Raw genomic sequence first — 14,162 nt, forward strand, 5'->3', positions numbered from 1 at the left:
CTGGCTGAAAGCAGGTATCTGGGGTTTATTTACCTTCTATAATTGAAACTTTGTTGCCTTTAGCGGAGGCCTGCGGAAAGCTTGGCTTCCTCCATCGCCAGGGGCAACCCGCTCCAGCTCAGTGGCCATGGCTGGCTGAAAGCAGGTATCTGGGGTTTATTTACCTTCTATAATTGAAACTTTGTTGCTTTGAGTGGATCTCAGAGCCCGGCCGTGGCAGGCGGGAAGCTTGGCTTCCTTCATTATTGGGGCAACCAAGCCTCCTGCTTGCTTCAGCTCCGTGGCTGCTGGCCGCCATCTTGGTTGGGTTAATTTGCATATAGTCGCTCTGATTGGCTGGTGGGCGTGGCTTAAGGCATAGCGAAGGTATGGTCAATTTGCATGTTTGTCTTTTATTAGTGTAGATATCTTGTCCACAAAGTCTATGCTTTTGCGTCCTGTGTGGTCTTAGAAATCTGGACCACTCTCTCTCAAATAAAATCTTGATTGCTCTTATACTGTTTCCCACTGTGTATTGATACTAACGAAAGAATATTTATGGAAAGGCAGGTAGCATTTGAATTCAAATTTGATCCAGGCACTGTGCTATGTGTATATGCATCCTCAGTCAGTACTACTAAAACCTTATTGAGTAGTGTCTCCATTTTATAGATCCAAGAAGTCAAACTCATTGAAATCTACATTGATTTACAAATTAAATTTTCAAAAGGCTTATGAGCATCCCTTTTCTCCCATTTGCTCATCTATGTACTTTTCTAGACCTGCTCAGTATCCTTTGTAAATATTTGTTAACTCTGCAAAGGCAGGAGCAACGTGCTTGGCCTCAATAAGAGTTTATAAATTGAACTTTCCAGATTGTGATGCTCTTTATTCTCCTCTGAAGGAGCCCTACTGCCAGTGATGCTAATTTTTTGTAGACCCGAAACAGATCTTTCTACACATTCACACCCTATCTTTCTACATATTCGCACAGATGAGTAGACTGCTGCATCACTGCCTTTGATTGGGTTACAGAGAGAGCACAGCAGGAGGACTGCCGAACAGTGGGAGTACAGACATACTTGACTTTTATTTTTGAAGTTTTAACTCCCTGCTTTCCCTACTATGTACCACATTTGTAATTTTAAATAGCTTTTCATGATTCCCATTTTATATTTTTCGGTAAATAAGTATCCCAATAATTAACACAATTAAATATCATCTAAAATTTTTTCTGTCATTTTTCAAAAATGTTTTCAGTGATGTTAATTTATCTTTTTTTAAAAAAAAATATGGTAAGGCAAATTCTCTGTCATGCTATTCTGATCATATTATTCCCGTGCTCATAAACTTTCACTTATTCTTTATTGCTTATTGAATCAAGTCCAACTACCGAGCTTGTTAAGGATATTGTTTAATTAAGTATAATATGGCATATGATCTTTTTTGTGGTTCACTAGGGACTGTCAGATCTAGTAAGAATTATGATTTTATTGAGGTTTGAATGTAAAATTTTCTTTTACAAAATAGAATTATATAATTCTATGATTTATTGTCAGGAGAATAACTCTTTGAGGCTCAACTGAAAAGCAGCTTTGAACAGCTTAGTAATTTTCTCATCAGTGAAAACCCCCACCTACTTTTCCACTTATTTTTTATTATTCTACATCTGCCATTAATTTCAGACTTCTCCCAAGTGTACTCTTTATGAAGAATTATTGTTTTAAAATTTTCATTGCGTTTTTTAGTGGTTCCATTGAGCAATTGTGCTTTTCCTTATCCCTTCTCTTTCCTCAACTCAGATGATCCCTTCTGCATTCTATTGGACAGTGACAGTGAGTGTTTAGGGCAAGCATTATGGCATATAGAGGACAGAGGCCAAGGCAGTTTCCGTGCTTTTCCTTTTGTTAGGTGGCATATACTTCCAGCATACAAGGTTCTGTCAGTTTCGAAAGCAGCTAATTATTGCTAAGCCACTCTGCTTTTATAGAATTTAGTCTTACAGTCTCTGGTCTTCAGTTTAAGAAAATGTTTATAAACATTAGGCTTTCTTTGTTCTAAACCTATTTTGATACAGTTCTCAACTATACTGTATACTTGAGAATTTCTGTTGACATTATTACAGATGTCCCCTATCCCCGCTTCATTTTGCCCCCCTCCGCCTCCCACCTCCCCCTTCACCTCATGTTGTCTATATCCATGGGCTACGCATATATGCGTTTGTGTTGTCTAATCTCTTCCAGTCCCCGCCACCCCCACTCTCCTCCCCTCTGAGATCTCAAGTGATCTGTGGCCATATTAGAAACTAGTTTAACTTTAGCCCGTATATCTTTATATTACATATCTAGGCATTGAAATTGCCACATCCTATGTTGATTATAGTTTGCTCTGGAAAATACAGCATAGTTTTATAGCTTACTTATAATTATCACCACCCCCTCCCTCAAATCTCCTTTTCTTACTCAATGTTCTATTTGGTATTAAGAGCTAAAAAGAAAGTAACATAAATTTAAGCTGCCTTATAAAACATGGAATAAGAAAAACTAAAAGGAAGCGGAAATGATGCACAATGTAGATTTTATCAGCACAAAAGGATTTGTTTCATCTTACGGATTTTGTAAAGATCTGAACTTCTGCCATACATTAGGACAGTCAGGATATTGAGGATAAAATCATTTTCTAGTTCATTAAAATACTATGTATTTGTTTCATAAATAAGTGAAGAATACTAATCTTTTGAAATCATTATTCTCTAAGCTACTTAAGTACAGATACAGTTTTTAAACAGATTGAAAAACCCAGTCTTAATGATGAAATATAAATACTCTGTTGTACTGATTTAGTTTAGAAATTAGTGTGGTATTCTATTTGTTATAATGTTGCTTCTTATTTCCCTAGTTGTCCTCTTTGTTTGGTTTGGGATTTGTTTTTAATAGTACTTATTTTAGAAGCATAAATAAAAAACAACAATAATATTCTTTTATATTTTGAAGGTGATTCTTGACTGTTGAAGCTTAATTTTTCAAGTGACTGCACAAACATAATTAGTGTGTTTTTAGGGGCAATAATGATTTTTCAGTCATTTGTAACTCTATAAACATTGAGTATTTTTTTTCTTGTTTTGAGTGTTTTTTTCTACTTGCATTTCCAATTTCATATAATTAAGCAATCAATAACCAAAATAAAATTTTAAGCTTTCTTTTGTTAAGAGAGATACCCAAACAAAGGGGCTAGAACCTAAAATGTGAAAGTTTTTATCACTAAGAACAATGATTAGTTTATGATTAGTTTTTATAGTCTTCACCTTGTGTTTATACATAATGGAATTAGAAGACTACCACTTTTAAAATCCCTGATGAAAGGTAAAAATTATTTGCCAGGATAAACATTTTCTGCATTGAAGGCTTACCATTAAGAAGTAATGAGAGTTCTGGTTTGAAGAATATCTCATTACTTTTATTAGTAAGAAAACTATAAATTATCTTTGAAGAATCATGGAAATCTTAGTGTTAGTTATTAATTATTTTTACTTTTTCAAGACTTAAAAGCTATAAAATATTAAAATGCTTTGACTAAAAAGCATACTTCTGTATATAAACTACTGCTTTTAACTGTTCTTAATATATTTGGGTTGGAGAGGGTAGTAAGAGAATGATAATTTTTGATGCATAACAATCTGTCCAGTGAATGCAAATTATCTACAATAATAAAAACGTAATATGCTAATTAGACCAGATGTCCTTCCGGATGAAGCCGGGGCTGCAGGGCAGCCCAGGTCCTAGGTGCCTGCCAGCGGCTGGAGGGAAGCCTGGCTCCTGGGTGCCTGTGGGCGGCCTAAGGGAAGCCAGCCCGGGGCCGGCAGCTGGGGGAAGGAAGGCCTACTCTTGTACGAATTTCATGCATCGGGCCTCTAGTGTATTATATGAGACCCTTTTCTTATTTTATAAGGTAAAAGCACTCAGTAATCTAATTATCTTTGCTTTCACTGAAAATGAAAACCAAAACTTAGAATAATAATTTAGGCTATTTCATGAGTATTCCTTTGGGAAAAATAGGATGCTTCATAGTATTAGAGAAGCGCAGAGGGGATTGGGGGTCATATTCTATTAATGGTTTCTGTTTTTTTTTTATATTAACGTATAGTTACTTTTTCCTATCATGTGATTGTTTCATATTCTTATGGATATTAACTTAGTAAAAATAGCAAAGTAATTAGAAAATTTATTTTTAAAGATACTAATGCTGCTTGCAAAGTTTATCATGTTAACATCTGCAAAGACCATATTTCCAAATAAGATCACATTCACAGGTACCAGGGATTAGGACTTGAACAGATCTCTTTGTGGGACACAAATCAACCCAAACAGACACCTTAGGTAAAAGGGGCGATGTCTAACAGGTTTGTCTGAGTGGTAGCTCAATGTGGTTTTGATTAGCATTTCCCTGGTGATTAGTGATTTTGAACACATTTTCATGTACGGGCTGGGATTCCCAGGGGCCTGCTTGTAACCTGGCACCATGGATCCTGCCTGGGAACATGGGAGCCACCTTACTTGGGCTGCTAGAGCCATTAGGTACATGCTGGTAGAACCAGGAACCTGGGTTTTCGGGAGCCTCCCAGGGAGGCACCGCAGACCTTAAGGGAAAGTAGGCCTGGTGCTGGGGCAGGCTGTCTGAAGTGAATTGGGTACTCATTTACTTTCCTTCTCCAATAAGGCGGCTATCTCTCTGCTGGGCTGCCTGGGCTTAGATGGGGGAGCGGGGGGAGGGTTGATGGTGGTAATGTGAATTTATCTTTTCTACTCAATGTGTCTTTTCTTATTTCTGTGCTTCATCCACATACTGTAATCCATCACCTGGAATCCTAAGCTCTTGTGAAGTTATTTTCATGCACGAATAGTTGTTCAAATTGATGTTTCAGAGGGGCAGTGACTGAGCACTAGAAACTCCTCTGCTGCCATCTTGCTAAGATTGCTCCCAGTTTTTCAATTGGGTGTCAAGAAAGCTTAGAGCCAGTTTTTAAACCTAATCACAGATACTGCTTTGGCTAATCCTTTGGCCGTATTTACTTTTCTCCTTCTGTATTAATTTTTGTGCCTCATTTTTAGTGTTATGTGAGTTTCTGTTAAGCCACTTAAAAGCCAGCAACATGTAAGTGTGTTTGATCCCTTTTTCAGTGCTATAAATTTGTTAGGGAGTAGGAAGTTGGAGAGAATGGAGAAAAAAATGCAGAAAAAGATGTAATTTCACTTGGCTATGTGTAGTTTATACCTAGAGTTATAGGCTGAGTCAGTGTCATTTGCTTGCATAGGGTCAGCTGTCCCCTCTGCCCCCTCGTAGGTGACCATTACATTTCATAACATTGTGGAAGAGTTTGGACCACATTTTACTTCTTTGCTGGTTTTTTCTTTCTTTCTTTCTTAAAATATAAGCTTGTAAATTTCTTGGCTTTTTCTTTGTATTCCTAACCATGGATATGGAGTGAGTGACTTAGTCATAAGCTTCTATTGAGAAATTCTTCTTTGAATAACTACAGGTTGTGATTAAATAGTATGCACGTCCTGCCTTTGTTCTTTTTCTAAGTAAAATGGAAAGGTTCCACATAATATAAGCAGGTAAGCAGTAAGGACAATTAGTTACCTTATTTGCGCTCATTTTCATCAGCCTATATCCTGCCATAATTTGTTAAGATTTAGAATCCTCAATTTATCTTCTTCCCAAAAGTAGATCCCTAGCAAACTTTTGCTTAATTGTTCTTGAATTAATAAAATCTCTTAATATTGAATGTCTGGAATTATTTGAAGAGATGAAAAAAATTGGTATTTTTTGGAATCATTTTCGGGAAGCGCTACAGAATACACTTTTAGCCCATCACATTTGAGGTTTTAGTACTTTTGTATTACAATATGTCATCTTAAATGTTGTATTTTAGTAAGAAGTCGATCCTAAACTGAGCTTTGCATGTGTGGTAGGAAAGAGAAGTGCCTATGAAATGTTCAAGGTCATATGAGAGAGGATTTTTCCCCACTTTTACAGGGTACTTTTACCAGTCCGATGAAGAAGACTACTTTACAAAAGACAAGGAAACCTGTTCTCTAATGTTCTCTATCTCAATGGTACAGAACAGGACTTATCACAGGACAAATTTCTATCACCAGTTATTCACATGTCAAGAACTTGTCTTTCTGAGTGAACAGAAGAGGGATCACTGTTAAGTGATCTCACACCCTTGCTCTACAAGACTTAGTGGGTTGAGATCCTGGGGTATTATGGACAAGCAACCAGAATGATAAGAGCAGGGTCTTTATAGCTTATATACATGTTAGTATGAACAATTGTAGTATTTTTCTCTTTATGTGTAATTAGTTAAGTTCTAGGGTAAAACTAAAGGATTGTATCCTTTACAAGCTTATACGATGACACTAGACTTCAGTATGTATGTTCTTACAAACTTAGATTTTATGTAAGGGAAAACATTATAAAAATTTACTGATTCATTTTGGAGCTAATGATAAAGAGGACACTGTAGAATATGAAATTTTATAGTTTTTAACAATTTTTAGGTGAATAGATACAGTGTCTAGAGCTTTGAGATTTGGCTTAGGATAAGAAATTCCAAATTATCACTATTTAAAATGAAATATTTCTCATATAGTCTCATAAAATCATCACTCTAATTCCAATGTATTAGCACAGTGCTAGCAACTATTGTTAATTAAATAGTAAAGTTGCATGTTTCCATTTTATTGGAAAGTGTTTTGAATCAAAAGAACTATAAGGAATTCTACTCTAGCTGTAAACACATGTGGTCTAGAAAGTATTTTCTTGAATGTTCAATTTTGAATTATATATTATAGTAACTTATTCTCCCCTACACTCAGCACTCCATGCTCTCTTCCTTCAAGAGTTTTAGAATGTTTTATTGAATTATACAGTTTCTTTATTTAATATTACTTTTAAAATTTTTAATTAAAAATAGCATAGAATGTTTTTAAACATGGAAATACCAAGATTACATTCTTTATGCTTTAGCCTGACCAAATGATATCTTTTCAACAAAGAATATGCAGTAAGAATACCTTTACATTTGAAGATTTCCTAATTTATATATTTTCATTTTATAATTGAAGGCTGTCATCCTTGACATAAATACAACTAGATACTTCAGAGGACTTTGTGTTTTACATGTAAATTGATGGGAGAGGAAGGAACATTAAAAAAAATATAGAAAAGGGAGTAGTTGGAACTAACTGATTTGTTGTGGTGTCCTAAGGGGCAGGTATAATCTGCTAGCTGTCAGATTCTATTACGGTGGCTGTTGCCATCCATCAGAGCTGACATGTGTATAACAGAGTTTAGTATAACTGTAATTATACATAAGTTCATGGACTCTAAACCATGTGACATTTTAGATTTAATCTTTAAATTAAAACATTTATGTAATTTATAAGCTTGTTGGTTGAGTAGGTATGTGATTATGTGTTTTAAAAAGAAGATAGACTTCCTAAATTTTGTGAACTGTTGCCTGGTCTACATTTATAGCATCTGAATGTGATTTGTAACAACTCCGGGCTGACTGCTTTCACCACAGATGTGTTAACAAGCATTCATGAGTACTACTCTTCAGCTTAGTTAATAGATTATAACATTTTCAACTGAATGAGCCATGTTTCATCAATTGTAAGACACATTTTAAAAATTTATTCGCTAGTGCTTTTTTTAAACTTCTTAGTCATACACAAAATAATGTAACAGTGTCTATAATCTGATGTCCTGGCTAAGAATAGCTTTGGTTTCCATTTGCTACCTCATGTGTTCTTTGAATTATCCACTTACAGGATTATTTCCTAATATAATGTTATTATAGTAGAAGATATTATTAAGCTTGTCGTCTTTTTCTCTGCCACAGTATGCTTTTAGAGGACGCAAACAATTCACCAGGTGAAAAGCAAATAGATATATAATCAAAGCTTCCTGTCAGATGGTCTACTTCTGTGAAGTTCTCATAAGTACCCTGGGCCTAACTCTTGCTCTGTATGCCCTGGATCACCAGTGGCTTACTGTTTGGGTTCCTGTTATCTGCCAGTTATGTTGTAGTATGAATATTACTTTTTGGTATAAAGTACTCATATATAGTTGATATTAAAGGGCACTTTTTAAAAGCTGGGTATCAGTAGTAAAGTTTCCTCTAAATTTGGATAGATATAAACGGGTGACCATTCCTAGAGTGGATTCTTGGTTTCTTTTTCATTTCCATTTAATGCTTTGTTCACTCCTTTGTCCCTTTTCAAATAAAGGCCATTATGAAAATATGCAGGTTTAAAAGATAGTGTCACTTGCACTGTTGCATTGTAAGATACTTTTTAAAAATACTTGATTCTTATACATGTCACCCTACAACTGAATGACTGATTACTTCGTTAATTTTTAAATAACTGTTTAATATCACAACTAGAGAAAGGTCTTGTTGAAGTGAGCATTGCCTACCGTGAATTAGATATCATTCTGGGATATTTTTAACACTTTTTATTTTATTTGTACTGATACATAGGTGGCCAGTCATATTTCTTTTTGGGTGACACAATTAAAATTTAAATATCTATATGACTTTTTCACCTTTTTCATTTGACTGTCTTTTCTTGTCTTATAGATGCTTGTGACCACACCAGAAAAATGGGATGTAGTGACAAGAAAGAGTGTTGGGGATGTAGCTCTTTCCCAAATTGTAAAGCTCCTCATTCTTGATGAAGTTCATTTGCTGCATGAAGATAGAGGGCCAGTATTAGAAAGCATCGTGGCACGTACTTTACGACAGGTAAGAGCAAGTCACTGAAAAGCTGATTATGGGGGTATGAATAACTTTTAAAATTTAAGTGTAGCATGCAAAGAAATATTCATATGTGTTGCTCATATTAATGATAACGTTAATTTTACTGTGGAGAAAACTGTAGCTATTTCATTTTCATGTTAAAAATACCCTACCTTCTTTTTAAGTCTTATTTTATTGAAGTCTCTTTAAAATAAATACTGGAAAGCTTCTGTTCTAAACCTGTATCGCAAAGTTAAATCCAATATTGACTAAGCAGTATTAAACCATGGTAGACCAAAGGAGAATATTAGCAATTTCATCTAATTCTCTCCTCTCCATGCCCAGTCTCTTCCCCTGTATTATACATCTGAGATATCAAAGATGTATGCAGGGTATCATTTACACAAAAGAGAACTATTTTGATCATGAGAGGTTTTGATTTTATGCCCTTGGTACTTACATAGTTTAGTGATCTTTTTCAGGAAGCCATATTCCAGGTTTATTTAGATTGACCATTTAGAGAGACCATGTCCCTCAGCTAACAGCATAACAAAGATAAGGACATTCCTGCAACTATAGAACATTAGAGGTCAAGTAAATATCATTAGCACCTTTACCAGGATGTCTGTCATTAGCATGTTTACAAGGGATTTGATGGGACATCTTTCTTTTTTGAGCATTCCCAGTTGAGGGAGAAAATAGATGTGTGTATCATATACATTTTGAAACAATCATAAATATATAAATGTTTTGTAAGTTATTTATAACTGCATAATGGTATAATTTTGTATATATAATTTATAAATATAACATAAAGTTAAATATGTAAGCTATATTAAAAGTATATGTTATAGGTTTATTACACATAATATAATTATGTAAATATCTATTAATATGATATAGAAATATGCAATATTATGTAACATAGATATATGTTAATATGTCTTATATATACATTGGCACTGCCATAATATATTCAAATTCCAGTAATATAGTTTATCATAACTACTATGCTCATAAATTTTGATGACTTGCTGTTTGTTATCTTAAGAAAAATATTCGATTTACTTAGCTGGACATTAGAGACTATTGAAACCTTAATCTGTCTAATTTTAACTTCTACATCATTTTTAGTACCCATAGGTTCCAGCCACACAAAACTCTTTGTTCCTTCTCCACTTTCCGTCCAGCACTACTGACCCTTTTCAGAGATGAAACTAGTCATATTTAAGTCAGAGTATATTTTTCGTTATGAGATTAAGGGTTATAAATGCAAAAGTATATATCTCCATCATTCTACACATCCATCTATTGAAAATCTACTATTCTTTTGAATGTGCCACTCAATAAAATTGCACCTTTTCTGGGTTCTCTATACTCCCTTTCTTTGCACATTTTTAGCACTTACCAGTCTTCCTTGTAATTTCACAACTTGCTATAATTAATTATACCTTCATTTGTATCCCCTACTAGATTTTAATCTCCTTGACAGAAGGGTCTTTGTGGTTCTCATATTTCCAATGTATTAGCACAGTGCTAGCAACTATTGTTAATTAAATAGTAAAGTACCTGTTTTATTTGTTCCTTGTGATTACAGTAGATGGCAGTGTTTTACATAGCACTTCAACATTGGTAACTAACAAAAGCCTTAGGGACCTATTCTAATGCAGTATAGTTCTGTTCTGGTTCTGAGTTGCATGGTAGTATTAGGCATAATTGAAAGAACCTTGGAAAGAGAAAAGCGTATAAAAGGCCGAATCTATTGTAGTTAATGGCATTGAATTAATATTGTCTTCTTAACTGTTTTCAATGAGTTAGGGAGACTATTCAAACTTAGATTTTATGTAAGGGAAAACATTATAAAAATTTACTGATTCATTTTGGAGCTAATGATAAAGAGGACACTGTAGAATATGAAATTTTATAGTTTTTAACAATTTTTAGGTGAATAGATACAGTGTCTAGAGCTTTGAGATTTGGCTTAGGATAAGAAATTCCAAATTATCACTATTTAAAATGAAATATTTCTCATATAGTCTCATCTATATTGAGAATTATAGGATTATATTTCTTAGATGAAAATACAATTATTTTTCAAATAGATTTTTAGCAGAAAAGTATCTCTGGTGTTTGTAGGGTACCATATTTAATAATTTTTGTGTTGTAAATAATGATTTTAAAACCAAAAATCAGGTTTTTTTCCTTTCATATTACCACCAGTACTACTTAGAACTATTGTATAATTAAAAATCATCACTCTAATCCCTATAAAGGGTTCTTACCACCTGTAAAGGAGATTACTTAAATAATGGGTGTGGTCATCTTTTCTTATTATTTAGAATTCCTTCATTTTGGTTGGTTTTGGCTTGGGTGATTGCTAACTTCCATAAGATTTCTTTAAAAGGAAATTCATGGTAAAAAGTGGTGTACTATATATTTGTACTTTAATTTTAATCCATATCTATCTATATGTGTGAATCTGTGTCTTATTTAGTTCTGTATCCCCATTGACTAAAGGTTAGTTAGGTCCTAAGCCAATGTTGCTGGATGGATGATTCTGAAAGTATTCATATTACTCACATTGGACCCCTTTTCTTATACTAACTGAGTCTTCTTGACTGAGCAGAAAACTGCTATGAAGTTGTTGATAGGGGCATCATGGGATCATAATAATGTATTTTAATTGTGAAGTGAATATAATTTTTGCCCATCCCTTGGTTTTATCTTTCTAGGTATATAACATTGTCATAAGAAATGTGGCCTCTATTATTTCTCGTTCATGGGATTTACTGTGTTCATACATTTTTAGAAGCAAAAAAAAAAAGAAGAAAACATTTAACTAGTAGGATTTTTCTAGTTCAGAAAATATATTCAATTATTTTATATCATTCCAGATGCCACCGTTAGGCCCTTTTTTCATGTTTCCTGTCTTTTAGGTTATGTGTTAATATTCTGTATTTCTTGGAGGATCTTGTTTTATTGTGAATGTTTCATACTTTATATTTCAAAAAACTTATTTTAAACTTAATAAAAATCCAGATGTGTTGAATCTACTTTATACATTAATTAAAATAATCCACATAGGTTGAATCTACACAGAGTATGATAAGGATTCTTGGACTCTCTGCAACCTTACCCAACTACCTCGATGTTGCTGCATTTTTACACGTTAATCCCTACATTGGCCTTTTCTTTTTTGATGGCCGTTTTCGACCAGTTCCTCTTGGACAAACATTTCTGGGGGTTAAAGGTACAAATAAGGTAAGTATTCATTTTAGTAATTATGCTTTTTTCCTAAAATTATTTCTGTTGATGTATTTAGGATTAGAGGCTCCAAAAGACCATTTCAGTAGCATTACAAATACAATATCCTAGACAAAGTCAAGCACTTTCTCAACTATATGTACTAGAGTAATTCCTTCTCCAAAAAGTTGCTTATAGTAGTTTGTATTGCTATTATCAATGTATATTTTGTATTCTCAGCTAGGAATACAAATTACATATTAGAATATGCATTTCAAAAAGTTATTTTGATATGATTGAAGGACAGTGTAAAATAATAAAAGGCTCTCATTAACCAGTAATACATATGTTGGTATATTATTTATCTAAACTAAATAATACCTTACATGCAATTGAAAAATAATCACATGGTAGCAACTATTAAGGGAGGTGCTCTATATAATTTATGTTTTATAATTAATACATACTAATTATATATATGTGGCATTTCTGAAATTCCTTATAATATATTAAAATGTTTGTTTATCTAGTTTGTTAGTAGTATTACCTTGTACCGTTTGAAGGATTAAAGTGCTTATTTTGGACTTTTGTTTGTTTATTTATTTGTTTGTTTATTTAAATAATTTATCCCTTTGTTCTCTCTCTTATTTTCCTTTTGCTCAATCCCTAGACATACACACCACCACCACCCCCACTTCCTCCCCACCAACACCACTACCACCAGAGCTGTCTGCCTGCTCTGTATCTATAAGTTTTTCTCTATTTTAATTGGTAGTTCAGTTTGTTCATTAAATTCCACAGATGAGTGAAATCATATGGATTTGTCTTTCTTGACTGGCTTATTTCACTTAGCATAATGTTCTCCAGTTCCATCCCTGTTGACTTTTATTTTTAAATATCATGAATTTATATACTTATTAAATTTATATACTTATCATTCTGTTTAACAGCATATTTTTTTATCTGTAGAAGAAATATCTTCAGGAGAATATTCACAGACCACATGATCTCTTAAAAAATAAAAAGATGGAGCCATGGTTACTACGTCAATCTTATCATTAACATATTACATTATTTCTTATCTAAAAACAATTTTTTTAGTACGATAGGGCCATTTTACATTATTATAAATAAAATACTCAGCTAAAAATATCAGAAATGACTGTCACTTCAAGAGTTAATATGCTCCATCAAGATTGCAGTAAAGTAACATACCTTTAGAATTGCAGGAAGGCATTTCCAACTTGTGCACATAAAGATCGTTTTTGATATGGTGATAGTTATCATAAAAAGAAGTTCCCTCATTAATTACTCCAAATGTTTTTTTTAGTATTACTTGCTGCTTGTGTTTTTAATCATGTCTTTATATATATTTATTAATTTAATTTTAATGTATCATCAGGGCAGATGTAGAGCTGCTTCTTGATAGCTGTAGTGTTCTTTCAGCGTCACCATTTAACTGATAGCAGGTGCTTACCACAGAAAAATACAGAGAAGGAAATTTTTTCAGATGCTTGTCAGCCACTTTAAATCTCTTTTCATTTCATCATACAAATTGGCAAATAAATTAAAGCTAATTAAATGCAACTATTTTCACCACAATATGTTAGTATCATAATCATAAAAGTAATGGTATTAGATGATGAACCATCATAATTATTTTGAAGGTTTAGAAATTTGGCAAAATTAAAAAAGACTTTTACATATCTTACATAGAGTAAACAATAAATTAATTATATAAGTTATAAATAGAGATTTTTGTCTTACTAAAATGTGTTATTTTTACACTCAGCTGTAATATACAGTTGGTAACCATTATGCATTTCCCCAGGGTGTCTGTTGTTTGATATATTTTCTAACCAGTTGTTAATTTGTCATTTCCTTTAAAAAGAAATTCTTATAAATTTCTCAGATTTTCATTTAAAAAGTCATGATATGATTCAGTTGTTATGGAAGAACATGGAAAATGGTGTGTGTGACATGTCTAATTTGAAATATGTAATTACTTTGGCCAGAACTCAACTTAAAGTACACTGAAAAATTAGCAGCTTTATTTGGAGGAAGTTTTTTTTTTTTTTATAAGTTTTATTTCTTAAAGTATTAAAAAGAGTATTACATATGTCTCCTTCCC

At 33.2% G+C, this 14,162-nt stretch overlaps 1 protein-coding gene across 8 annotated transcripts in view; it reads left to right on the forward strand.

The window, feature by feature from the left end:
* The window catches only part of ASCC3 (activating signal cointegrator 1 complex subunit 3), a 255,129-nt gene that overhangs the window by 68,982 nt on the left and 171,985 nt on the right, over positions 1-14,162 (forward strand). For all 8 annotated transcript variants that reach the window (XM_014531334.1, XM_005883805.2, XM_014531335.1 and 5 more), the window contains 2 exons: positions 8,630-8,794; positions 11,873-12,049. In XM_014531334.1, coding sequence (XP_014386820.1) covers positions 8,630-8,794; positions 11,873-12,049 — 342 coding nt within the window. The remainder of the gene's footprint in view (positions 1-8,629; positions 8,795-11,872; positions 12,050-14,162) is intronic.

Source organism: Myotis brandtii, unplaced genomic scaffold (assembly GCF_000412655.1).
Source record: "Myotis brandtii unplaced genomic scaffold, ASM41265v1 scaffold8, whole genome shotgun sequence".
Taxonomy (NCBI): Eukaryota; Metazoa; Chordata; class Mammalia; order Chiroptera; family Vespertilionidae; genus Myotis; species Myotis brandtii.